Source organism: Heterodontus francisci, chromosome 12 (assembly GCF_036365525.1).
Source record: "Heterodontus francisci isolate sHetFra1 chromosome 12, sHetFra1.hap1, whole genome shotgun sequence".
NCBI classification, from domain to species: Eukaryota; Metazoa; Chordata; class Chondrichthyes; order Heterodontiformes; family Heterodontidae; genus Heterodontus; species Heterodontus francisci.
Genome location: NC_090382.1, coordinates 108,997,644 through 109,024,290, shown reverse-complemented (window position 1 = coordinate 109,024,290; position 26,647 = coordinate 108,997,644). Strand labels below are relative to the sequence as shown.

The window sequence follows — 26,647 nt, the reverse complement described above, 5'->3', positions numbered from 1 at the left end:
AAAGACAGGGAGAGAGAGATAGAAAGAAAGACAGGGAGAGAGAGATAGAGGGTGAGAGGGAGAAAAACAGACAAACACAAAGAGAGGGAGAGGCAGAGGGAGATAGAGAGGGATGGAGACAGAGTGATAGATGCAGAGGGTGAGGGATAGATATAGAAACAGATAAAGAGACAGAGAGTTAGATAGACATACACCACATTTCAAACCTCAGGGAGACAGAGAGACAGATAAATAGAGAAGGGGAGAGATAGACACAAAATAGAGAGGCGAACTGATACATAGACAGAGGTAGGGACACTGATAGAGACTGATAGAAATACAGGGCGAAAGAGAGACTGATTTATACAAATGGGAAGAGAGATACAAGAATAAGGGAAGATATACAGAGGAGGGATATATACAGGGTAGCAGTGACATTTTTATTTATATATATATACACACACATGATAGGGAAAATAGAGAGGCAGAAAGGGATTGAGGGATAGGGGAGTAACACATGTGCAGGGGGAGGTGCATAAAGAGGAAGAGGGAGTGACTGACAGACAGACAGGGGCAGGAACAGGGACTGAGACTAACACGAGGAGAGTGAGCCGGGGCCGGTTGAACACAGAGAGCCGGCTGCAGGTAGCAGCCGCACTGCGAGGATCCAGAGGGAGCCGGACACCGAGAGGCTGGAGCCGGAGCTGGCGAGCGCGATGCCGGGGAAAGTGCTGACTCCCTCCCCGAACTGGTACTGCAGCCGCTGCAGCGACACCAGCCCCCGGGGAATCCTCGGCTTCGGAGCCAAGAACAGCATCTTCCTCCTGGAGATCACCCCGGGCCAGCCTCTGATCCTCGGTACATTCCCCCGCTGGAAGGATACTTGCGTTTATATATCGCCTTTCCCATCCCCAGGACCTCCCAAATGGAATTCCCTTCCCTAATCTTCACTATCCTTTAAGGCCGTCCTTAAAACCTACCTCCCCACAAATCCCTCCATCACCCTCCCTATCTCTGTAACCTCCTCCAGTCCCTACAACCCTCCGAGATCTCTGCGCCTCTCCAATTTTTGGCTCTTACACATCCCTGATTTCCATTGATCAACTGTTTGCGGCTGTGCCTCCAGCTGCCTAGGCCCTAAACTCTGGAATTCCTCCCCTAAACCTCTCCAACTCTCTCTCTCCTTTAAGACATTCCTTAAAACCTATCTAATATCTCCTTATGTGGTTCGGTGTCATATTTTGCATGAAAATTGCGCCTGTGAAGCTTTTACTACGTTAAAGGCACTATATAAATGCAAGTTGTTTCAAGGCCATGAAGTATGTTTTGAAGTGTAGTCACTGTTGTGATGTAGGACTAGAAAATCTTTAAGAGGCTTCTTAAAACCTATCTCTTTTTGTCAAAGTGAGACATTAATAGCTCCTTAATGTGAATTGGTGTCTTATTTTGTCCCGTGAAGTGTTTTCGAACTTCTAACGTTAAAGGTGCTATATAAATGCAAGTTGTTGATGTGTAATGAGGCCTGTGGTGTCCATCTGAGCAAGCTTCAATTTAACGTCTCGCCCAAAAGGACGGCACCTCCAATGGTGCAGCACTCCCTCAGTACTGCACTGGGAGTGTCAGTGTGGATTTTGTGCTCGAGTCTGTGGCGTGGGGATTTGAACCAATAATCTCCTGTCTCAGAGGCAAGGGAACGCTACCCGCTATAAAAGATTAGTCTAGCTTTTCTGATCATTCTTTATCAGTGATGTTGGTTGACAGTTAATTAATTGTCCAGGACACTGGGGAGAGCTCTCCTGCTGTGCTTCAAAATAGTGTCATAGGATCTTTTAATGTACACCTGAGGGGGGGAGGAGGAGGGAGAGGGAGGGCTCAGCTGTGGTAGAGTCGTTGGGGAAAATCCATAGCTTCTTTTCCCGGTCTGTGCAGAGTTGTGCAGGGCCCACCCAGCATGGACGTTGAACTCCACGACTGGGAGCTATCGGCCAGGATTTCTGTGTCAAATGAGCTTTTCACCAGAGTAGACATGGTTAAGAGTCCATCTGATGGAAATGCTTAAAAGTCTGAGTGTTTCTTTTTAAGAACGAGATGGGCAAGTTAAAACTATTTCCACTGGTTGGTGAAGTCCCTGTCTCTGTAATCTCCAGCTCCGAGATATCTGTGTTCCTCCAATTCTGGCCTCTTGCACATCCCTGATTTTGATTGCTCCATCATTGGAGCTCTGGAATTCCCTCCCTGAACCTCTCTGCCTTTCTACCTCTCTCTCTCCTCCTTTAAGATACTCTGTCAAATCTGCCTCTTTAACAACCTGCCCTAGTGTCTCCATATGTTCAATGTCAAATTTGGTTTGATAAAGCTCCTGAGAAGTGGCTTCGGAGGTGTTATGATGTTAAAGGTGCTATATAAATACAAGTTGTTGTGGGGCTTTTAATGTAAGGTCAAAAAAACTAAAGTGAAAAGTTGGAGTTTCATTAAACTTGGGTTGTTGGGGCATGGAATTCCTGACCATTAATAATGGACAGAAACCATAATGGCTTTTAAAAAGGAAGACGATAACTATTTGAAGATGCCAATTTTTGAAGCGTTATGGGTAATGGGGCTGAGGAATAACTGTCAGAGAGCTGGCACAGGTACAATGGGCTGAATGGTCTCTCGGGCTGGGATAATGTTATGACTCTGTTGGATTGATGTATTTATTTATCCGTAATCAGGGTGATGTCTGCTTCCTTCGCTGTTTTTGTTCCGGCATCTCCTGATTTATAACTCAACAGAAGACAGTGAGGAAAGATTATTGTAGAGATTTCGATGCCGGGTTAAACTGATGAATGGTGATATTGCTGAGTTTAACTGTCGCACGCTGTTCTTTCATCTTTCCAGGAGAGTTGGCAGGTCACACCGAAAGGGTCACTGGGTTCACCTTTTGTCACCACCCGGGTCTAACACATACCTGTGCCAGTACGTCTGATGATGGCACCGTCAAAGTCTGGGACATACAGACTAAAACTGTACTCAAGGAACATGCAGCTCACCAGGTCAGTTCACCAGCCGGTTGTCCTTTCGTCACCCGAGTGCAGCTTTGATCGTTTGCTCTTGGATTTTTCAGTCAGTGTGATGTGTGGAACAGCCTCAGTGGACCAGCCTCTCTCTGTTGTATCTTGTAAAGGGAAGGTCCATGATTGGGTGGCAGGCAGGAGAAGTTAGATGACAAAAGGGATGATAGTGCAATGGAAAAATGGGGCGATAATGGGAGCACTAAAGATACAAAAGGCTGGGCCAGAGCAGGTGTGGATGGCAACTGTGGAATAGCAGAGAGGAAGGGAAACATGGAAAACCTGGCAAAGCGGAGACGGTTGCCTTGGAACAGGAATGAAGAGGATGGAATGCAGGGAGACTCCAGGAGTACAGACATCTGCAGATCCCCACCACAAACTCCAGTCCACACCACCTCCATTACCAGCACTGGCAGCCTGAGAAAATGTTACTGGTGGTTAAAGTCTAAAGTTATTAAATGCAATGTGGCGGAGCAGTGGTTAGCACCGCAGCCTCACAGCTCCAGCGACCCGGGTTCGGTTCTGGGTACTGACTGTGACTGTGTCGGTTTCCTCCGGGTGCTCCGGTTTCCTCCCACATGCCAAAGACTTGCGGGTTGATGGGTAAATTGGCTATTGTAAATTGCCCCTAGTGTAGGTAGGTGGTAGGAGAATTGAGGGAAGGTGGGGATGTGAGAGGGAAATGGGATTAATGTAGGATTAGTATAAATGGGTGGTTGATGGTCAGCACAGACTCGGTGGGCCGAAGGACCAGTTTCAGTGCTGTATCTCTCTGACTCTGACTCTAATGTGGACTCCGGAAGGCTGTAAAGTGCCTAAACGAAAGATGAGGTGGTGTTCCTCAAGCTTATGTTGAGCTTCATTGGAGCAGGGTAGGAGTCCGAGCACAGGGAGATCAGAGTGGGAGTGGAGGCAGAGAACTAAAGCAGTAAGTGGCCTGAAGCTCGGGGTGTTCAGCAGAGCAATCAGCCAACCCGATGTAGAGGAAAGCAAAGAAAGAGCTTGCATTTCTATAGCTCCTTTCACGACCTCAGGATGTCTCAAAGCATTTTCCAGCCACTGAAGTGTCATCACTGTTGTAATGTAGCAAATGTAGGCAGTCAGTTTGCGCACAGCAAGCTCCCACACATTGTGGTAATAACCAGATAATCTGCGCTGCTGGTTGAGGTATAACAAAAACAACAACAAATACTGGCGCAGGACACCAATGAGAACTGTCCTGCTCATGTGCATCACATTGGATTCTCTGCTGCCCACCCCCCCCCCCCCCCACCACCCTTTCCACATCCAGCCTGGCTGAAGAGTCTGGAACATGGGGTCATAGTCTCAGGATAAGGGGTTGGCCATTTAAACTGAGATGAGGAGAAATTTCTTCACTCAGAGGGTTGTGAATCTTTGGAATTCTCTACCCCAGAGAGCTGTGGATGCTCAGTCATTGAGTATATTCAAGGGTGAGATCAATAGATTTTTGATCTATCAGGGTATGGGGGTAAAGTGGAGTTAAGGTAGATGATCAGCCATAATCTCACTGAATGGGGAGCAGGCTCAAAGAGCCACATGGTCTACTCTTATTTCTCATGTATAATTAACACGATTGTTTTAATTTGTTGCAGAATACCATCACCGCTGTCCATTGGTCTCCCCTGAAGAAGGAGCTGGTGGTGTCAGGAGATGAGAAGGGGATTGTGATCTGTTGGTGGTCTAATAGAAACGACACCCACCACTTTTTCCCAGAACCCAGAACCATTTTCTGCCTCTCCTGCTCGCCTCACAATGAAGACCATGTGGCAGTGGGGTGAGTGGTGATGCTGAACAGATGGCCTGTGCTTTTATTTGGACCCAGTGTTGATTGTAGCCAGCTTGAGATCCATAAGCATAGCCCATGTTTTTATTTGTTCATGGGATGCGAGTGTCACTGGCAAGGCCAGCATTTGCTGCCCATCCCTAATTACCCTCGAGAAGGTGGCTGTGAGCTGCCTTCTTTCATACAACTGAGTGGCTTGCTGGGCCATTTCAGAGGGCAAGAGGCAACCACATTGCTGTGGGTTTGGAGTCACGTGTAGGCCACACTGGGTAAGGACGGCAGATTTTCTTCCCTAAAGTACATGAGTGAACCAGACGGATCTTTACAACAATCCGGTAGTTTAATGGTCACAATTACTGAACTTGCTTTCGCATCGTGCCTTTCACAACCTTAGAACGTTCCAACGTGCGTTAACACCAAAGTAGTACTTTTTTTATGTGAGTTGTATTCGCTGTTGTAATGTAACAAATTAAGCAGACAGTTTGTGCACAGCAAGCTCCCACAAACAACAATGTGATAAAGACCAGATAACCTGTTTCAGTGATGTTGGTTGAGGGATACATATTAACATAATATAACAGGGAGAACTCCCCAGCTCTTCTATAAATAGTGCCTTGGCATCTTTTACCACCACCTGAAAGGGCAGAAGGGCTGCTGGTTTAATGTCTCATCTGAAAGACGGCACCTAGGACAGTGCAGCACTCCCTCAGTACTACACTAAAGTGCGAGATTAGGCTTTGTGCTCAGGTTTCTGAACTGGTTCTTGAATCCACAATCTTATGGCTCAGAAACGAGTGCTACCCACTCAGCCACGGCTGACATGGTTGAGAGTTCAAGCCCTGCTCCAGGATACAAAATGTTGACCCTCCCTACCCAGTACTGAGAGAGTGCTCTGAATCAGAGGTACCATTACTCGGCTGCCTGTGCCTTATCACTGCCTCGGGGCTTCTGAAAGTGCTGTACAGCCAAGAAATTACTGTTGAACTACAGTTTATGTTGTTTTGTAGGCAAATGCCCTGGCCAGATTGTACAGAGTAAATCCCATAAACAGCTATGAGATGAATATCCCATTGTTGTTACAAACAGACTTCAGAAGGTCATAGATAAACAGGTGAAATGGGCAGACACACGGCAGATGAAATTTAAGCAGAGAAATGGGAAATGATTAATTTTGGTAGGAAGAATGAAGAGAGGCAATGTAGTCGAATTTATTGGGGGTGCAGGAGCAGAGACAGCTGGGGCTGTATGTGCACTAGTCTTTGAAGGTGACAGTACTAGGTCGGTTTGTGTAGCCTCCATTCATTCATAATCAGGGCAGCTGGTTCACCATGATTAAATAAATCAAATTCCGTTTTTAGTACAGGCGATTCCACAGGTTTTGCTGCTTTTGGAAATCCAATTCTGCAATTCTATCCACCTTGTGGTAATGTGAAAAGTAATGAGCTTGTTCTTTGCAGCAGTCTATTTTCAGTGATTTAACTTCTCCTCCTTCCTCCAGGTACAAAGATGGGATGATTGTCATCATCGATATAAACCGAAAGGGGGAGGTGATTCACAGATTGCGAGGTCACGACGGAGAGATTCACTTCCTGTCTTGGTGTCCGCAGCTCTGTGAGGAAGGGCTCCTGGATCGCTATGACACTACCTCGGGTAGGACAAGCAGGTCCCATTGTTTCGAATGACTACAGTCACGAGTTAAACCCACTGCATTAAACGGATGCTTGAACTGTCCCTGCCTTTGTTAACTAAAATGAACTGCTTTATTCTGTATTTACGGCTGCAGTGTGCTATATGCATTGAGCTGCATTGTATTTACAGCAGAAGAAGAGGCCATTCGGCCCAACTGGCATTGATGTCCCACATGAACCTCATCCCACCCTTTTCCTACATTGCAACATTGACGACAGTTCAGAAGTATTGCTGAGAAAAGAGGCATGCTTTTGCAGTTCTTCATCTTGCACTCGTCAGGACAGATGCAAGAATGCCAAATTGCAAAGGGAGCAACAGTTTATACTGCATGAGAAAAGGGTGCTGATTGGTTGGCAAGTCGACTCTAGTTGAGGTGTTGCCATGGAAAATGCACCAGCAGACTATTGTCCCTCAGGCTTTTGTTTACTTGAAAAAAGGCGGAAAGCCTGGACATGTTCCTTTTGTCTGCAGAGGACAGGTCCCTGCATATGAATATATGTAGCTTCGAGCAAGCCTAAGTGAGTGACACAGCAAGCCCAATTGATAATCTTAAAGTGGTTGTTAGTGTAATTCTTAACACACTCAGGATTGTTCAAGTGCTGTCCAATCACGGAATCACATCTAACATTGGACATTATGTTCTGATTTTTACAAGTACAGGATGGATGAGTACAGTCAGTACTCTGCCTATTGCGACGTTTTAAAAAAAAATTCATTCACGGGATGTGGGCGTCACTGGCGAAACCAGCATTTATTGCCTGTCCCTAATTGCCCTCGAGAAGGTGGTGGTGAGCTGCCTTCTTGAACCGCTGCAGTCCACTATGCTGTTAGGAAGGGAGTTCCAGGATTTTGACCCAGCAACAGTGAAGGAACGGCGATATAGTTCCAAGTCAGGATGGTGTGTGGCTTGGAGGGAAACTTGCAGGTGGTGATGTTCCCATGCATCTGCTGCTCTTGTCCTTCGAGGTGGTAGAGGTCGCGGGTTTGGAAGGTGCTGTCGAAGGAGCCTTGGTGTTTTGCTGCAGTGCATCTTGTAGATGGTACACACTGCTGCCACTGTGCATTGGTGGTGGAGGGAGTGAATGTTTGTAGATGGGGTGCCAATCAAGCGGGCTGCTTTGTCCTGGATGGTGTCGAGCTTCTTGAGTGTTGTTGGAGCTGCACCCATCCAGGCAAATGGAGAGTATTCCATCACACTCCTGACTTGTGCCTTGTAGATGGTGGACATGCTTTGGGGAGTCAGGAGGTGAGTTACTCGCCTCAGGATTCCTAGCCTCTGACCTGTTCTTGGAGCCATGGTATTTATATGGCTACTCCAGTTCAGTTTCTGGTCAATGGTAGCCCCTAGGATGTTGATAGTGGGGGATTCAGCGATGGTAATGCTGTTGAATTTCAAGGGGAGATGGTTAGATTCTCTCTTGTTGGAGATGGTCATTGCCTGGCACTTGTGTGATGCAAATGTTACTTGCACTTATCAGCCCAAGCCTGGATATTGTCCAGGTCTTGCTGCATTTCTACACGGACTGCTTCAGTATTTGAGGAGTCACGAATGGTGCTGAACATTGTGCAATCGTCAGTGAACATACCCACGTTTGACCTTATGATTGAAGGAAGGTCATAGATGAAGCAGCTGAAGATGGTTGGGCCTAGGACACTACCCTGAGGAACTCTTGCAGTGATGTCCTGGAGCTCAGATGATTGACCTCCAACAACCACAACCATCTTCCTTTGCGTTAGGTATGACTCCAACCAGCAGAGGGTTTTCCCCCTGATTCCCATTGACCTCAGTTTTGCTGGGCTCCTTGATGCCATACTCGGTCAAATGCTGCCTTGATGTCAAGTGCAGTCACTCTCACCTCACCTCTTGAGTTCAGCTCTTTTGTCCATGTTTGAACCAAGGCTGTAATGAGGTCCGGAGCTGAGTGGCCTGAAGTGCTGAAGGAACGTGCTGTTTGATACGATCCACCAGACGTTGGGACGTACGGCCTATGTACCTGGCATTGTACCTGCACCGAAATTCATATATCACATTACTGATCTGTGTGGTAGGCAGAACTTCCTTTTGGCTCGATGGTAACATCCTGTTAGTGGAAAATACCACTCGGGTTGCTACTGCATAGTCGCAGCGTGAAGCCCGTTACTCAAATTTTTTGAGATACCTTACCCGTTCCAGGGTAATTTGAGGTCGTCTGGGCACTTTTCAGGTCCAAAGGTGGCAGCCTTAGGCCCAGTTGTGCATAGGTGCAATACACAGCGAGCAGTGATCTGATTGGGGTGGCCATTATTTGAGCAACAGGTGAAGCAAGCCATCTCTGTCGTGATAAGTTCAAGACAAAATGCTTTGAAAATCATGCCTATACTTTCAGCAATACTAAGGTTCTGTACCACCAAACAACTACTTCAAAAGTACTTCATTGGCTGTAAAGCAGTTTGAAATGTACGGTAGTCGTGAAAGGTGCAATATAAATGCAAGACTTTTTCTTTTCTTTTTTCTTCATCTATCTCCATCAGCATGTTCTTCTATTTCCTTCTCTCTCGTGTGTTTATCCAGCTTCCCCTTGACTGTATCTCTGCTATTGGCCACAACTACTCCCTGTGAGTTCCACATTCTAAATAATCTCTGGGTAAAGAAGATTCTCCTGAATTTCCTTTTGGGTTTATTGGTGACTGTTATATTTATGAGCCCTTGTTCTGGTCTCCCTCGCAAATGGAAATTTCTTCTCTACATCTACCCTATAAAAAACTTGCATCATTTTATAGACCTCTATCAGGTCACCCCTTCACTCTGCTGGAGAAAGGAGCTCCAGCCTGTTCAGTCTTTCCTGACAGTTGCACCCTTTCAGTCTGGTATTATCCTTGTAAATCTTTGAATCTTCTCCAGTGACTCTATATCATTTTGTAATATCGAGACCTAAACTCTGTGCAAAGCTCCAAGTGTGGTCAAACTAAGCTTCTATATAAGTGTATGTAACTTGTGCTTTTCAATCTTATCTGACTAGAATTAGCCCAGGGCGCTGTTTGCAATTTTTATAGAACTTTTGTTCCTGTAGCTGCCTTGTTGTACAAAAGGAGGCACTCTGCTGAGGTTGGAGCTAAGGCTTATTGTTGGGACAGTGTAGAGGGAGCTTTACTCTGTATCTAACACTGTGCTGTACCTGCTGTGTCGTTACCTCCTATTTCATTTCTCGCCACTGATGCACCTCATCTCAATACACCAAGGATAAATTTGAATTGGTAATATTTCATTTTGTCTCCTGGAAATAGATGGACTGAATGGGGAGCTTATGAAAGAGGACACTGCCAAAAGCTGTTACCTGGCTTCTGGGAGCAGGGACCAGACTATCCGTATCTGGAACTCCACAAAGGGCAAAGGTAAATTTTCACTTCCGAGCCTAGCGTTTTTTAAAATCTTCTTTAAAAGTAATTTTTTTCCACCAAAAGCTGAGCAAAGTTTCCATTTTCCCAACTCCTGAGAGGAATTGTTGGGGCCTCAATTACTGACTGTGTTATCGGCGACTCAGATGATAGGATAGAAAGCCACACATCCAAATTTACCAATGCAGTTGGAAGTTAGGTTAAGTGAATGGGCAAAATAGATTTCAATGTTGGCAAATGTGAGATCAGAAGGAGAGAACAGAGTACTTTCTAAATGGTGAAAAGCTAGAAACGGTGGGGGGTCCAAACAGACTTGAGGATCCAGGTTCACAGATCATTAAAATGTGTGAACAGGTGTAGAAAATAATCAAAAAGGCTAATAAAAGGCTGGCCTTTATAGATAGAGCAATGGTTCTCCCGCTGAGGTCTGTGAACCCCTGAGGGGGTGGGGTGGGGGGGGGGGGGGGGGTTCCATAGAGACGTCCCAGTGGTCCATGAAATAATGTGACACGTGTTGCTGCGATGGTGCAGGTCAAGTGAGCGCCGACAGTTGCTGGCGGTGTCCTGATGATATGAATGCCACTGGCCAGGCAGTACGTCAGTGATATTCTAGTGCAGACAGACCAATAAACAGCAGAGAGGGAGGGGGAAAAAAAACCCTGTAACGCTCAGCAGCTGTGCAGTGAGTAGGCAGGGGGTGTGGGGGAGTTACACCTGAAACAGTGCCAGTGTTCCCAACAGGACTCACCGAGCTTAATCCCACTCCAGGAAGAACGGAGAAGTGTCGTGTGGGGGAAGCTTTCAACCGGCATGTTGCTGAAACTATCGAGTTACCTTTCAGCCGAAGGGAAGATAAAAGTTTTCACATCATCAGACACATCAGTGTCTTATATCGGGTAGCCCTGGCAAAATTTCATGCAAGCCTTTTTAACAAGGACACTGATGAACGTTACATTCAGAAATGTAAATGTGCCAGGCGTTTATAGAATTCTCAATGAGAAGTTTGCGAACCACTGATCTAGAGGACTGGAATACAAGGGGGTAGAAGTCCTGCTTCAGCTGTACATAGCACTGGTTAGATCTGGGGCACTGAGAGCAGTTCTGGGCACCACACATTAGGAAGGATATATTGGCCTCAGAGGGAGTGCAGTGTAGATTTACCAGAATTATATCTAGACTCCAAGAGTTAAATTACACGGAGACATTACACAAACTAGGGTTGTATTCCCTGGAATTTAGAAGGGGAAGGGGTGAGTTGGTTGAAGTTTCCAAGATATTAAGGGGGACCAGGTAGGGTAGATAAGGAGAAACTATTTCTGCTGGTTGGGGAGTCTAGGACTAGGGAGCAGATTCTAAAAATTTGAGTCAGACCTTTCAGGAGCGAAGTTAGGAAACTTTACACAAAGGGTGGTAGAAGTTTGGAACTCTCTTCCGCAAATGGAAATTGATGCTGGGTCAATTGTTCATTTTAAATCTGAGATTGATAGATTTTTGTTAACCAAAGGTATTAAGGGATATGAAGAAAAGGTCGGTATATGGAGTTGGGTCACAGATCAGCTATGATCTCACTGAATCAGGGAGATTTGATCTTGGTGAAATCAGGAAGCACTTCTTCAGGCACAGGGTAATGGGAATCTAGAAGTCTTTACAATGTGCTTTGCAGCACGTTAGTTACAAATGTAACGTAATTGTGGAATTATGGAGGAACTTAATGGTTTAATGGCTTCCTGTTCCTACATTTCTATATATATCCCTCAATCATAAGCACTAAAAACAGATTATCTGATCATTAGCACATTGCAGTTGTGGGAGCTTGCTGTGCACAAATTGCCTGCTGCATTTACTACATTACCATAGTGCCTATGCTTCAAAAAATACTCCATTGCCAATAAAGTGCTTTGGGACATCCTGGGGTCATGAAAGGCGCCATAGAAATGCAGGTTCTTCCTTACTTTAAAGAAGAGTTAAATTGCATGTAGTTCTAAGGCAGTGTTCTCATCAATCAAATACTGCAGTATTGCCACTGGAATACGTTATCCTATTGGTAAGGAGGTCTCACACTTGGTCCAATGAGCTGAAACCTTGCGCAGATCAAAAACAATAACTTGCATTTATATAGCGCCTTTCATGCAGTAAACCTCACAAGGTGCTTCACAGCAGATGGCTAATCAGGATCTCGAATGTCTTTCCTTCTAGGTGTGATGACTCTGAAGTTGCCTTCGCTGAAGAGACGAGGAGGAACGGATATGGGAATAAAGGAACGGATTTGGCTGACTGTGCATTGGCCACGAACCCGTCCCACCCAACTGGTATCCAGCAGCTTCGGGTGAGGGGCTCACCTTAGTTTCCACAAGCTGATAAAGAGTCAATTTTCTGAATTTTAAAATAGAAAGTGTGCAACAGTATTGCTTTGGCAGGGCACAGATTCATCAGAAAAATACTGGGACTTCAGGGATTTAATTTATGAAGACAGGTTGCATAGACTTGACTTGTATTCCCCATGAGCTTGTAAGTTTGAGGGGTGAGCTCATCGAGGTGTTTGAAATGATTTATCGGAGTTGATGGCGTAGGTGGAGAGAACTCTGGTTGAGGGAGGAGTCCAGAATAAAGGGGAGTAACTTTAAAATTCTAGGCAGGATATTTAGAAGCGCAATCAGGAAGCACTTATTCACACGAAGGGTAATGGAAGTCTTTACAAGGTGCTTAGCAGCCAATGAAGCGTAGTTACAAATGTTGTTTTGGAATTATGGAGGAACTTAATGGATTGTACAGTCCCTCCAATTCATTGTACTTTGCGCACTCAACCTCTTTCTGGTTTCCTGAACCTGTGACTGCCATTGATATTAACGATGTGACATACAGAAACATTTTGCGCGGCTTGGTTATGATCTTGAATGCACTGCCTGAAAGGGTGATGGAAGCTAATTCATTAGTAACTTACAGAAGGGAAGTGGATAAATACGAGTGGAATGTTTGCAGGATCTATGGGGAAAGGGCAGGGAGAGTATCTTCAACGAGCCGGCACAGTCACAATGGACTGATTGGGCTCCTTCTGTGCCGGTGTGTGTCAGTGTAGAGGCACAGATGCTCATGTATGTCAGGCATGGGGCAGTAGTTTATACAAAATCTAAATCTACAAACTTTAAATTTAAAAAAAAAACCATGCTATCGACTCAACCCTGTCCTCCAATGTGTTACTCTCCAACCCAACTCACAGACGGGAGTTATACTGCTGCCTGCCCATGTGGGGATTGGGAGGTAAAAGAATCACCTGCTGCCGGAGGTTTGGCTCCCTGAGGTTGACATTAGCTCAGGGGTATGATCCCCAATCTATTGTCCACGTTTCATCCTGCAGTTTTTTTTTTGCACTGCTGTCTGCTCGTTGACTCATTATGGGAGTGGAACAGCCCCCAAGCAAGTCATTGGAGGTATAAACATTTCTAAGAGTTGAAAGAGGGGAACACATTGGGGGCCATTCTGGGGTTTAGTGAGAGTCCAGATACATGCCAAACAAACATTTGCTTATGAATTGATAACCGATTCATGTCTCTAGGAAAGAGAAAGCTGAGGGGTGACCTGATAGAGGTCTTTACATTTAGTAAGGAGTTTGCTCGGATGGATATGAAGATGTTTCGACTTGTGGTGGAGACCAAAGCTAGTGGCAATGAATACAAGATAATCACTAATAAATCCAATAGGGAATTCAGGGAAAACTTTACCACAGGGAGTAGTTGAGGTGAACAGTCGAGATATATTTAAGGTGAAGATAGATAAATGCATGAGGGAGAAAGAAAAAGAAGATTATGTTGATGGGGTGAGAGGAAGAGGGGTGGCAGGAGACTTGTGTTGTATAAATGTCAGCATGGACAGTTGGGCTGAATGGCCTGTGCTGTAGATTTGATGTAACTTGATACTGATTTGCCTTTGTTCACAGTGGGGAGCTGCTGCTCTGGGACCTGACTAGGTCGGGGAAGCAGAAATGGACACTGCTGGGGCCGTCGTCGGAGGGACAGAACCACAGCAGAATTGTCTTCAACTTGAGTTCAGTCTGCCTCCAGGATAACCATGAGCTACTGCTCTCAACCTCAATGGACCGTGATGTGAGCTGTTAACCATTTCTCAACCACCTCCTGTCGCCTATCTGAAAACACAATCATTTCCAGACGTGTCTTACTTTTAGCTGTGAACTAGCATTCAAGCCACTTTATGCATCCACTTTTTAAAATCGATAATGCATTCAATTTGCTGTGCGGCACCGACCATTTGCCATCACAATAGGAATCGGTTAGCAGAAGTGCAGTTTATAACATGTTAAGCCTGTCGACTATTTTGAGCCCTGTCTGTTTTAGCAGGAGTTCAGGCAGTCCCGGTTTATTCTCTTTCTATCTCTGTCTCTTTATCACTCTTGCTCTGTCTGTCTGTTTTGCGTTCGAGCTCTCTGTTCTGCTCTTGCTCTCATGCCCTCTCTATCTTGCACTCTGTCTCCATTGAGTTAAACCCCCATAGGCTTCTGTGCTAGGAGATTCTTTTTTATTATTTGTTCATGGGATGTGGGCGTCACTGGCAAGTTCAGCATTTTTACCCATCCCTAATTGTTCTTGAGAAGGTGGTGGTGAACTGCCTTCTTGAACCGCTGCAGTCCATTTGGGGTAGGTACACCCACAGTGCTTTTAGGAAGGGAGTTCCAGGATTTTGACCCAGCGATATAGTTCCAAGTCAGGATGGTGTGTGGCTTGGAGGGGAACTTGCAGGTGGTGGTGTTCCCATGCATCTGATGCCCTTGTTCTTCTAGGTGGTAGAGGTCGCGGGCTTGGAAGCTGCTGTCTAAGGAGCCTTGGCGAGTTGCTTCAGTGCATCTTGTAGATGGTACACACTGCTGCCACTGTGTGTCAGTGGTGGAGGGGGTGGATGGGATGCCAATCAAGCGGGCTGCTGTGTCCTGGATGGTGTCGAGCAGAGCTGCACCCATCCAGGCAAGTGGAGTGTATTCCATCACACTCCTGACATGTGCCTTGTAGATGGTGGACAGGCTTTGGAGAGTCAGGAGGTGAGATACTCGCTGCAGAATTTCCAGACTCTGACCTGCTCTTGTAGCCACAGTATTTGTATGGCTGGTCTAGATAAGTTTCTGGTCAATGGTAGCCTCCAGGATGTTGATAGTGGGGGATTCAGCAATGATACTGCCATTGAATGTCAAGGGGAGATGGTTAGATTCTCTCTTGTTGGAGATGGTCAATGCCTGGCACTTTGTGGCGCAAATGTTACTTGCCACTTAATTAGCACACGCCTGGATGTTGTCCAGGTTTTGCTGCATATGGACATAGGCTGCTTCAGTATCTGAGGAATTACGAATGATGCTGAACATTGTACAATCATCAGCGAACATCCCCACTTCTGACTTTATGATGGAGGGAAGGTCATTGATGAAGCAGCTGAAGATGGTTGGGCCTAGGACACTACCCTGAGGAACTCCTGCAGCAGTGTCCTGATTGATCTCCAACAATCACAACCGTCTTCCTTTGAAGAGAAAAGATTCTCCTTTTGCGTCCTATTGTAACATTTTTTTTTTGCTGCCCTAGGTGAAGTGTTGGGATCTGAGAACACTGGAGTGTTCTTGGACACAGCCCACGCTCGGTGGCTTTGTCTACAGCTTGGCTTTCTCGCCTGTGAATGTCGGCTCGCTTGCTCTAGGAGTAGGTGATGGTATGATCAGGGTGTGGGACACCTTGTCCCTCCAGAGTGCCTATGACATCAAGACCCTTTGGCAAGGAATCAAATCCAAGGTCACATCAGTAAGTATTTGGCAATTCATCTCTCTCTCTCTCTCACGTCTTTCTGTTGCATCGATTCTTTTACTTTTTTGATGAATCCAGTTGAAGGGTGAAGGCCCACAGGACACCACATAGATTCAACTAGAGTAGGAATGGACTCGATCAAAAAAAAATGTTGACCTGCAAACACTTGAAGATTGTAGCAGGAAATAAGACTGAGGGAGGTGAACAGTCTTGAGGTTCTGAGAAAGATTGAGTTGACTTGGGAGATGGATGGAAACCCATTGACTCAGTTTGAGGGTTAATAAACATTGATCCTGGAGCTTTCCTTTGTTAATCTTTGCATCAGATGTTGCCACGTTACAGTTGACGTTACTAAGGCACAGTGCTCCCACGTTGACCTGTCTGTGTACCAGACTCCAACTACAGAGAGGCTTTGTCTGGTGTGGTCTAATTTTAGTTTCCCCAAGCTTAGCAAAGAAGACCATCAGTCCATTATATCCTGTCCATTCGATAATCTCCTTCCTGTGAGATCTCTCTTGTGTAACTGTGGATCTTGCCCTGGTGAGACGTCACATTTTGCTACAGATTCAAAGCACCTTAAAAAGAAAGAAAGCTCGTCACTTAATTCTAGGTACTTTTAACCTGGTACCTGAAATATTTTTCAATCGACATATGATCACTCGCCACAATTCACCTGAGGCTCTCTCTGATCAATGGTTACATTTAGTGAATTTGAATAGAGGTATTTAATCCACAGCAGTGAGAGGTAATGCATTTGGAGAAGGCAAGGGAATGCACAATAAATGGTCAGATACTGAAAAGTGCAGAGGAACTGAGGGACCTTGGAGTGCATGTCCACAGATCCCTGAAGGTGGCTGCACAGGTAGATAAAGTGGTCAAGGAGGCAGACACGATATTTGCCTTTATTAGCTGAGACATAGCATATGAGAGTTGGGAGGTTATACTGGAACTGTATAAAATACTAGTCAGGCCACAGCTGGAGAATTGCATGCATTTTCTGGTCATCACACTATAGGAAAGATGTGATTGCACTAGAGAGAGTGCAGAGGAGATTTATGAGGATGTTGCCTACACAGGAGAATGTTAGTTATAAGGAAAGATTGGATCAGCTGGGGTTGTTTTCTTTGGGACCGAGGCGGCAGAGGGGAGACCTAATTGAAGTGTGTAAAGTTAAGAGGGGTCTAGACAGTGGATATGAAGGCCCTATTCGTCTTTGTTGAGGGGCCCATTACCAGGGGGCATAGAATTAAAATAATTGGTAGGAGGATCAGAGGGAAGTTAAGTAACTTTTTCACCCAGAGGGTGGTGGGGTCTGGAACGCATTGCCTGAAAGGGTGGTAGAGGCAGAAACCCTCCTAACACTTAAAAAAAATATATATATATACTTAGATATGCGCTTGAAGTGCTGTGATCTACAGAGTTACAGACAAAGAACTGGAAAGTGGGATTAGACTGGATAGCAAAATACTGCAGATGCTGGAAGTGTGAAATGAAAGCAAAGTGCTGGAAATACACAACAAGTCTGGCAGCATCTATGAATTTAGATTTAGAGATACAGCACTGAAACAGGCCCTTCGGCCCACCGAGTCTGTGCCAACCATTAACCACCCATTTATACTAATCCTACACTAATCCCATATTTCTACCACATCCTCACCTGTCCCTATATTCCCCTACCACCTACCTATACTAGGGGCAATTTATAATGGCCAATTTACCTATCAACCTGCAAGTCTTTTGGCTTGTGGGAGGAAACCGGAGCACCCGGAGGAAACCCACGCAGACACAGGGAGAACTTGCAAACTCCACACAGGCAGTACCCAGAATTGAACCCGGGTCGCTGGAGCTGTGAGGCTGCGGTGCTAACCACTGCGCCACCCATATGGAGAGAGAAACAGAGATGATGTTTCAAGTCAGATTGAACTGTTTCTGAGAATCATAAAGAGTCATATTTGACCGCTCTAAATTACCCCTTAGCAGCAGAATAAAACATTTATGCATTTGACATCACAGAATATAACCATATAGCACAGAAGGAGGACATTCAGTTCATTGTGCCCATGTTGGCACTTCAGAAGAAGTATCCAGTTAGCCGAGCTCGCCCCGCTCTTTCCCCCATAGTCCTGCAATTTCTTTTCCCTTCTAGCATTTACTCAGTTTCCGCTGAAAGTTTTTATTGAATTTGCTTCCACCGCCATTTCAGGCAGCACGTTCCAGATCCCAACAACTCACTGTGTAAAAACATTCTCCTCATCTCACCTCTGGTTCTTTTTGTAAAATATCTTAAATCTGTGTCCTCTGGTTATTCACCCTCCTGCCAGCGAAAACAGTTTTTCCTTATTTACACTATCGAAACCCTTCATGATTGTAACCATCTCTATGAAATCTCCTCTTAACCTTCTCTGCTTCCCAGTCCCTCATCCCGGTACTGCTAACTGTTAGTTGGCAGCTTTGATCCATTGTTGTTTATTTTTGTTGTAGTTGTGTTGGCATCCGAGCAAGGAGGGCTCATTGGCATTTGGAACCGATGATGGCAAAGTTGGCATTTATGAAATTTATTCAAACAAGTAAGTAAAGAAAGACCATACATTTATATAGCATCTTTCACCACCTCAGGAAGTCCCAACACACTAAACAGCCAATGTCAGCCATGGCATTCTGTGGCCACACACTCACGCCTTTGAATCAGAAGATTGTGGGTTCAAGTCCCACTCCAGGACTGAGCAGAAATATCTAGGCGCTCTCTAGTGCAATACTGAGGGAGCGCTGCACTGTCAGAGGTGACATCTTTCCTACAAGACATTAAAACGAGGCTCTTGTCTGTCCTTCGATGGATGTTTAAAGATCCCATGGTCGCTCTTTCAAAGAAGAGCAGGGGTGTTCTCCCCGGTGTCCAGGTCAATATTTATTACTCAACTAACATCACTGAAAAGCAGATTATCTGGTCATTATCTCATTGCTGTTTGTGGGGGCTTATGTGCAAATTGGCTGCCGTGGTCTCTGCATTACAACAGTACCTACATTTCAAAGTTACTTCATTGTACTGTTCTTTGTGATGTCCTGGAGGTCATAATAGATGCTATATAAATGCAAACCTTTTTTATCCAAAAGAAGGCACCTCTGACAATGCAGCAGTCCCTCAGTACTGGGGCTGGAGTGGGATTTGAACCCATAACCTCAATACTCAGGCAACTATGCTACTGACAGAGCCACAGCTGGCACTTTTAATTCAGTTGAATAAGGAAGTGAATTCTACAGGGAACTGAATGGTGGCTGCGATGATGGGTCAGTTCGTAAATGCACAATCCCTTGTGGAACTGAGTTTTATCCCAGGGTGCACTGCAATTGTCCTCAGTGCCCAGGGCAAGGGAGGGACAATTTGGCCAGAGGTCCTGCTGCTGCTTTCCATCGGTTCAGTATCGTTGACTCTTTTTTTGCTATATTGTTTCATAAAAGAAATAGAAGTTGGAGGAGACCATTCAGGGCTCTGCCATTCAGTAAGGTCAAGACTGAACCTCCACCTCAACACTTTCTCGCCCTATCTCTGTCGCCCTTGATACCCTTAAAGCCCAGAAATTCACTTGAATATACTCACCAACTGAGCATCCACAAACTTCTGGGGTAGGGAATTCCTCCAAGTGAAGAAATGTCTTCTCATCTCAGTCCTAAATGGCTGAACCCCTTATCCTGAGCCTTTGCCCCCATGTTCTCGATTCCCCAGCCAGGGGAAAAAGCCTCTCCGTGTCTACCCTGTCGAGCCATCTCAGAATTTTTTTTTTTTTAGAGATACAGCACTGAAACAGGCCCTTCGGCCCAGCAAGTCTGTGCCAACCATCAACCACCCCATTTATACTAACCCTACAGTAATCCCATATTCCCTACCTACACTAGGGGCAATTTATAATGGCCAATTTACCTATCACCTGCAAGTCTGGCTGTGGGAAGAAACCGGAGCACCTGGCGAAAACCCACACGGTCACAGGGAGAACTTGCAAACTCCAGGTCCTGGAGCTGTGAGGCTGCAGTGCTAACCACTGCGCCACTGTGCCGCCCTAATTTTATATGTTTCAGTGAGATCACCTCTCGTTCTTATCAACTCCAAACAGTATAGGCCCATTCTACTCAATCTCTCTTCATAGGACAACCCTCTCACCCCAAGGAATCAATCTAGTGAAGCTACAAGTGCACCCTCTCTCTACGGCAAGTATATCATTCCTTGGGGTAAGAAGACCATAACTCTGCACAGTGCTCCAGGTGTGGTCTCCCCAAAGCCCTATACGACTGCAGCAAGACTTCCATTCTCTTGGCCTTTATTGCAAACATTTGCCTTCCTAGTGCTTTCTGTATTGAATGTTCACTTTTTGTAATTCCTTGCAGAGCACCTCAAATTTCCAGCTCCTATCACAGGAAGACCGTTTACGCCTTGGCTTGGGGACCCGCACTGCCCCCCGTGTCTACTGGTGAGTCCCATTCCATACTTTGATGTAAGGCATGCAATTAACCCTTACAGTACCGTCGGCACTGACAGGTGGGCTCTGGGTTTTCTCTCCGTCAGCTGGCGATGGAGATGGACCAGGCGTGACGCTGTACAGCTGTGCGGGCGAGGGTATTATCCTGCAGCACAACCCCTGGAGGCTCATGGCAGATGCCCAGGACATCAACCGGTTAATCCGAGAGACCAACGGCATCAAGGTAGGCCCGCTGCCAGGCGCTTAACTTAAACATGATGAACCTTGGGAGGGGTGCAGGTCACTTTTGGGATGGGAGTTTACATTTTTATTCACGATGACCCAAAGCTCCTCATTTACAGATTACACAATCTCAAAAAAAAAAAAGTGGGCATTAAAGAAAGCAGAAAGACTTGCATTTCTGTAGCACCTGTCACCATCTCGGGACGTAAAGTGTACACAGCAAGCTCCCACAAACAGCAATGTGACAATGACCAGATAATCTACTCTTTTTGATGCTGATTAAGCAATAAATATCGACCAGGACACTGGAATGATCTCCTCCGCTCTTCTATAAAATAGTGGCCGGGGAATCTTTTATGTCCACTTGAGAGGGCAGACGAGCGTCTCATCCGAAAGACGGCATCTCTGACAGTGCAGCACTCCTTCAGTATTGTACTGGAGTGTCAGCCTAGGTTATGTGCTCAAGTCTCTGGAGTGGGGCTTGAATCCACAGCCTTCTGGCTCAGGGACGAGTGCGTGACCCACTGAGCTATGGCTGGCACCGGAGGATCTGTATTACTGCACAGAAAAAGAAAGCAGATAATCTCAGACACCCCTGATCTGTGGAGATGAAAGTGAAGAAGGCAGTGAGGGGGCCGAATAATTTGAGTTTTCTACTGGGGAGAATTGCTCCTCCACGAAGGAGCCCACAGTGAAGTTTTAATTTTTAACTTTATTAATTCACATTTTTTATGGGCATTTATTGCCCAGCTCTAGTGAGGCTTGAGAAGGTGGTGGTGAGCTGCCTTCTTGAACCGCTGCAGTCCATTTGGGGTAGGTATACCCACAGTGCTGTTAGGAAGGGAGTTTCAGGATTTAGACCCAGCGACAGTGAAGGAACGGCCATATAGTTCCAAGTCAGGATGGTGTGTGGCTTGCAGGGGAACTTGCAGGTGGTGGTGTTCCCATGTATTTGCTGCCCTTGTCCTTCTAGTTGGTAGAGATCGCGGGTTTGGAAGGTGCTGTCTAAGGAGCCTTGGTGCGTTGCTGCAGTGCATCTTGTAGATGGTACACACTGCTGCCACTGTGTGTCGGTGGTGGAGGGAGTGAATGTTTGTGGATGGTGTGTCAATCAAGCGGGCTGCTTTGCCCTGGGTGGTGTCGAGCTTCTTGAGTGTTGTCGGAGCTGCACCCATCCAGGCAAGTGGAGAGTATAGATGTTCGAGCGGTCGCTGCACTCTACTGATAAATTCTCTCTCTTTATTACTTCCCTGCCACCATTAGCATAAACTTCCAGGTCACAGCGAGTTGAGCTGGAAACCTGATAATAAAGTCCTAGCTATCGGGAATGATGACGGGTGAGACAACACTTTACAATAACATATTTCACAATCTCTTTACATCACTTAATAAAAAAAACTCGCTTAGTCTTCCTGTCTCTTTTGTGCATTTGTTTCAGTTGTTCTAGGGATGCAGGCAAGGACAGCATTTATTGCCCCATCCCTAATTGCCCTTGAGAAGGTGGTGGTGAGCTGCCTCCTTGAACCACTGCAGTTCATATGGGGTAGGTACACCCACAGTGCTGTTAGGAAGGGAGTTCCAGGATTTTAACACAGCCACAGTGAAGGAACGGGATGTATATTTCCAAGTGAGGAAGGTGTGGGGAATTGTGGGGGTTATTTTACTGGATTAGTAATCTTGAGAAGTTGGATCAAATGGCAGTTTGCAGATTTAAAATCGGGTTAAAAAGAACATACTATCTGTAAGTAAAAAGCTGGTGCTGGTATATGTGACCAAAAAACTAAAATAAAAGCAAAGTACTGCAGATGCTGGAAATACTCAGCAGGTCTGGCAGCATCTGTGGAGAGAGAAGCAGAGTTAACGTTTCGGGTCAGTGACCCTTCTTCAGAGCTGACAGATATAAGAAATATAAAAGATTTTGAGCAAGTAAAGCGGGGGTGGGGCAAGAGATAACAAAAGTAAAAGTATTGATTGGACAAGGTCACAGAATAGATGACCAGAAGGTCATGGAGCAAAGGCAAACAATATGTTAATGGTGTGCTGAGAGACAAAGCATTAGTACAGATAGGGTGTTAATGGACAGAAAACTGAACAGCCGCAAGCACAAACATGGAAAAAACACAGTGGGTAAACACAGTAGAAACAAACTGAACAAACTAAAATAAAATAAACATAAAAAATACATTTATTACTCTCTCCACAGATGCTGACAGACCTGCTGTGACCAAAAAACTGTTGGATTGCCAGAAAAATCCAACTGGTTCACTAATGTTCCTTTAGTTAGCGTGAGCGTGCCCACTGTACAGGGTGGGGACGGTAATTCGCTCTGTCGCTTGCATGCTCACTCGCTCATGCTCGCTTGCTTTCAAATGCACATGCTCGCTCCCTATCTCACACAAACTCGATCTCTCACCCTCTCGCTTGGTGGGGTCGTGCTGTGTGCAGATATGGCTGCAGTATTTGCACAGATATTAACCATCAACGCTTCAATGTAGTTCAGTATGTAGGGCGTATCTGAGGCAGGTGAAGAGGTTTTCAGTAAGAGGAAGTGTCTCCTTGCTTTAGTTCAGTGATTTATTTCTGCACCACCTATCCTTACCCAGGCTGGGCCTGTATGTGACTCCAGTCCCACACCATATCATCGTGGTTCGTTGCTCTCCAGTGGCCTATACTCAGTTGTATCTGGGCCTTGCCAGCGACACCAACATCCAGAGGATGGATATAACATTTTTAATTCTGTGCTGAATGAAGGTTTGCTCTTTCGACGAGATCAGGAATTGAAATAAGTTCTCTCAGCTGTTCATTACTGAGTGTAAGAAAGTGGTATCAGGGAAAAGGCGGGAAGCCCTGATCCTTGTCGCACAATTGTAGGAATCACAAAATTGCATAGCACAGAAGGAGGCCATTCAGCCCATCGTGCTTGTATTGGCTCTTTGAAAGAGCCACCCAATGAGTCCCACCACCACCACCTCTTTTCCCCATAACCCAGCAAACTTCCCCATGTAATTGAGGGAGACGGGTAGAATGTTTTTATTGTACCCTTATGTCATTGATGTTCTCTTTTTTATTGGGGCCGATTGCGTGTACGTTGTTTTGCTATCGTGTTTGGTCTTTTTTTGTTTTCCCCACTCTCTAGGTCGATTGAGATCTTGCAGGCTCCTCACTTGAAGCTGCTGTGCACCATACAGACGCACCACAAGCTGCTGAACGCCATCCGCTGGCATCACCCGCACGGCACGCAGCCCGATCTCAGCTACCTGATCGCATCTGGTTCCAATAACGCCGTCATCTACATTCACAACCTCAAAACTGTGCTGGGTAACTGTGCGCCAACTCTGAACATTTCACGTCTGCCTCTGTTTCTTATCTTTCACTCTCCCTTATCTTTCACTCTGTCCCCACCCCCATCCTTACCCTGCTTGGGCTGGTTTATCAGTGTCCATTGGCCATGTGTTGTGGGTGCTGGCTATTTGGCAATGGGAGTTATCGCAGTCAAGTTGGTTATATGCCCCTCCCCCATCCATCCACGCTGGCTTGCGTTGGTTTGAAGAAGCCAAGACTTTCTTCGTCTGTGAGTAACAATGGGGAAGTAGGGGCGCAAGGGGCTGAATGGCCTCCTCCCTCTGCCTAGGAAGAATGAGCAGGGAGTTTAACTTCCTGCATTTCTCTTCGTACGCACAGTAGGATCAACTGACTAAACTCGCCCGAAGGCTGCACTTCCTGCTGCGCTCCACGATCGCAAATGGGTGACGGACGCTTGGGGTAGATTCAATCCACTGCATATAGCGAGCAAATGTGGTTCGGGTGAGCATGCCCGCAGTACAAGGTGGGGACTGTAACATGCAGACTCGCTCGTTCTCTCACTCGCTTATTCCCTATCTCTCTCACATGTGCTCATGCACTCCCTCGCTCATGCAATATTCCTCTCGGTGTCATTCAGCCCGTGGAGGCGTATCTGGGGCAGGTGATGAGGTTTTCAGTAACAGCCCGTGCCTCCTTGCTTTAGTGATCACTTCTGCACCATTGTAAGGCCGAGGCAGACAGAGCTGCCGCCACCACCCCCCCCCCCCCCCCCACCCCCCCAACTTGCTTTTCAAATAAAAAATATTATTGTCTTTGTGTTTTAGAGAAATCCCCGGACACACCGGTCACAGTAACTGAGCCATACAGGACACTGTCTGGACACACCGGAAAGGTCACCAGTCTGGCTTGGAGCCCACACCATGATGCATTGTTGGTGTCCGCCTGTTACGACGGCACCGCACAGGTGAGTTACTGGTTCATTTAAGGTGGAAAACTATCAAAGGGCTTTAACTTCAGACTTCCCTGGCAAGACTGGCATTTACTGCCCATCCCTAATTGCCCTGAGAAGGTGATGGCGTGCCACCTTCTTCCTGAACTCGAGGATATCAAGGCCTTGGACAAAGTGCAGAGGAGATTTACCAGAATGAGGGAGTTCAGTTAATGTGGAGAGACTGAAGAAGCTGGGATTGGTCTCCTCGGAGCAGAGAAGGTTAAGAGGAGTTTTAATAGAGCTGTTCAAAATCACGAAAGGTTTTGATAGAGTAAATGAGGCGAAACTATTTCCACTGGCAGGACGGTTAGTGACCAGAGGACACAGGTTAACCAGAGGTGAGATGAAAAGAAACATTTTTACGCAGTGAGTTGTGATTTGAGATGCGATAATGAAAGGGTGGTAGAAGCCTATTCAGTAGTAACTTTCAAAATGGAATTGGATAAATAGTTGGGTAAAATTTGCAGGGCTGTGGGGAAAGAGCAGGGCAGTGGAACTAATTGGAAAGAAACATTGGAATGTGAGGCCATTTAACCCCATATTCCTTAATACTTTGTTTAACAAGAATCTATCAATCGCAGATTTAAAATCAACAATTGATCCAGCACCAATTGCTGTTTGCAGAAGAAAGTTCCAAACTTCTACCACCCTTTGTGCGTAAACATGATTCCTAATTTCACTTCTGAAAGGTCTGGCTCTAAATTTTTGGACTCTGCCCCCAAGTCCTAGACTCCCCAACCAGCAGAAATAGTTTCTCTCCATCTAACCTATTTGTTCACTTTAATATCTTAGAACATTGATCAAGTCACTCTTTAACATGAAATTCCAGGGAATACATCCTAGTTTGTATAATCTTGTAATTTAACTCTCAGTCCAGGTATCTTTCTGGTAAATCTATTCTGCACTCCCTCCAAGGCTGATATATCCTTCCTAAGATGTGGTGCCCAGAACTGCTGACAGGTCTAACCAGGGCTTTGTGTAGCTGCAGCATGACTTCCATCCCCTTGTCTTCTAGCCCTTTCAAGGAGCCGGCACAGACACGAGAGGCCGAATGGCCTCCCTCTGTGCTGCGCCATTCTGCTTGCATAGTGGTATTGGGTTGGGTGTTCCAGGGCATTGACCCACCAATGGAGAAGGGATGGTTGATGTATATCCCTAATCCAGAGGCTGTGGGATTGGGAAGAGTTGAGTGTTCCCACGATTTCGCTGCTTTTCGCTCTCTGGGATGTGGAGGTTACAGGGCAGGACAGTGCTGTTGAAGTAGTCTCGATGAATTACTGCATTCTGTAGCCCGTACATTCAAACTCCAGCACTTCAAACATCTGCCTTTCAAACCAGCGTTGCTTATATCGGCAGAATACAAGAACTGTTATCTAGTTAGAATAACGCCAATTGCAAAGTTGTCGGTTATGGCACTTCAGTGCCCCATTTATTTTGAGCGGAAACAGCTGTGCGTGCTCACTCGGTAATAAACTCTTCAAATTGAGAGGCTATTCCATCAATTTATTTCACATAATTGGCAACAACGAAATGTTCTTGACCAAAAATGGTTTCTAGCCTTTTGTGGGTTTCTATAATTCATGATTATTAATTTAGCAGAGTGTAAATGGGCCATGGAAGGAGATTTCATAGAATAGAATCGTTACAGCACTGAAAGAGGCCATTCAGCCCATTGTTTCCTGCTGGCTCTCTCCAAGAGCAGCTCAGCTAGTCCCACTCCTTGCTGTTTCCACATAGCCCTGCATATTGTCTGCCTTCAGCTGCTTATCCAATTCCCTTTCAAAAGGTACAATTGGATCTGCCTCCACCAGGTCCTAACCACTGGCTGTGTAAAAATGTTTTTCCTTGTGTCACCTCTGGTTCTTTTGCCATTCACCCTAAATCGGTGTCTTAGATTAGATTAGATTAGATTAGATTAGAGATACAGCACTGAAACAGGCCCTTCGGCCCACCGAGTCTGTGCCGAACAT

General features: G+C 45.9%; 1 protein-coding gene across 1 annotated transcript in view; it reads left to right on the top strand.

The window, feature by feature from the left end:
* The first annotated feature begins 6 nt into the window (after nt 1–6).
* gemin5 (gem (nuclear organelle) associated protein 5) overlaps nt 7–26,647 on the top strand; it is a 59,606-nt gene continuing 32,965 nt past the window's right edge. The window contains exons 1-14 of the mRNA XM_068044067.1: nt 7–837; nt 2,857–3,011; nt 4,643–4,824; nt 6,332–6,483; nt 9,787–9,894; nt 12,094–12,223; nt 13,832–13,997; nt 15,477–15,689; nt 18,174–18,259; nt 20,070–20,152; nt 20,248–20,384; nt 21,647–21,720; nt 23,520–23,701; nt 24,511–24,650. Of these exons, the coding sequence (XP_067900168.1) occupies nt 696–837; nt 2,857–3,011; nt 4,643–4,824; nt 6,332–6,483; nt 9,787–9,894; nt 12,094–12,223; nt 13,832–13,997; nt 15,477–15,689; nt 18,174–18,259; nt 20,070–20,152; nt 20,248–20,384; nt 21,647–21,720; nt 23,520–23,701; nt 24,511–24,650 (1,950 nt within the window). The 5' untranslated portion in view covers nt 7–695. The remainder of the gene's footprint in view (nt 838–2,856; nt 3,012–4,642; nt 4,825–6,331; nt 6,484–9,786; nt 9,895–12,093; nt 12,224–13,831; nt 13,998–15,476; nt 15,690–18,173; nt 18,260–20,069; nt 20,153–20,247; nt 20,385–21,646; nt 21,721–23,519; nt 23,702–24,510; nt 24,651–26,647) is intronic.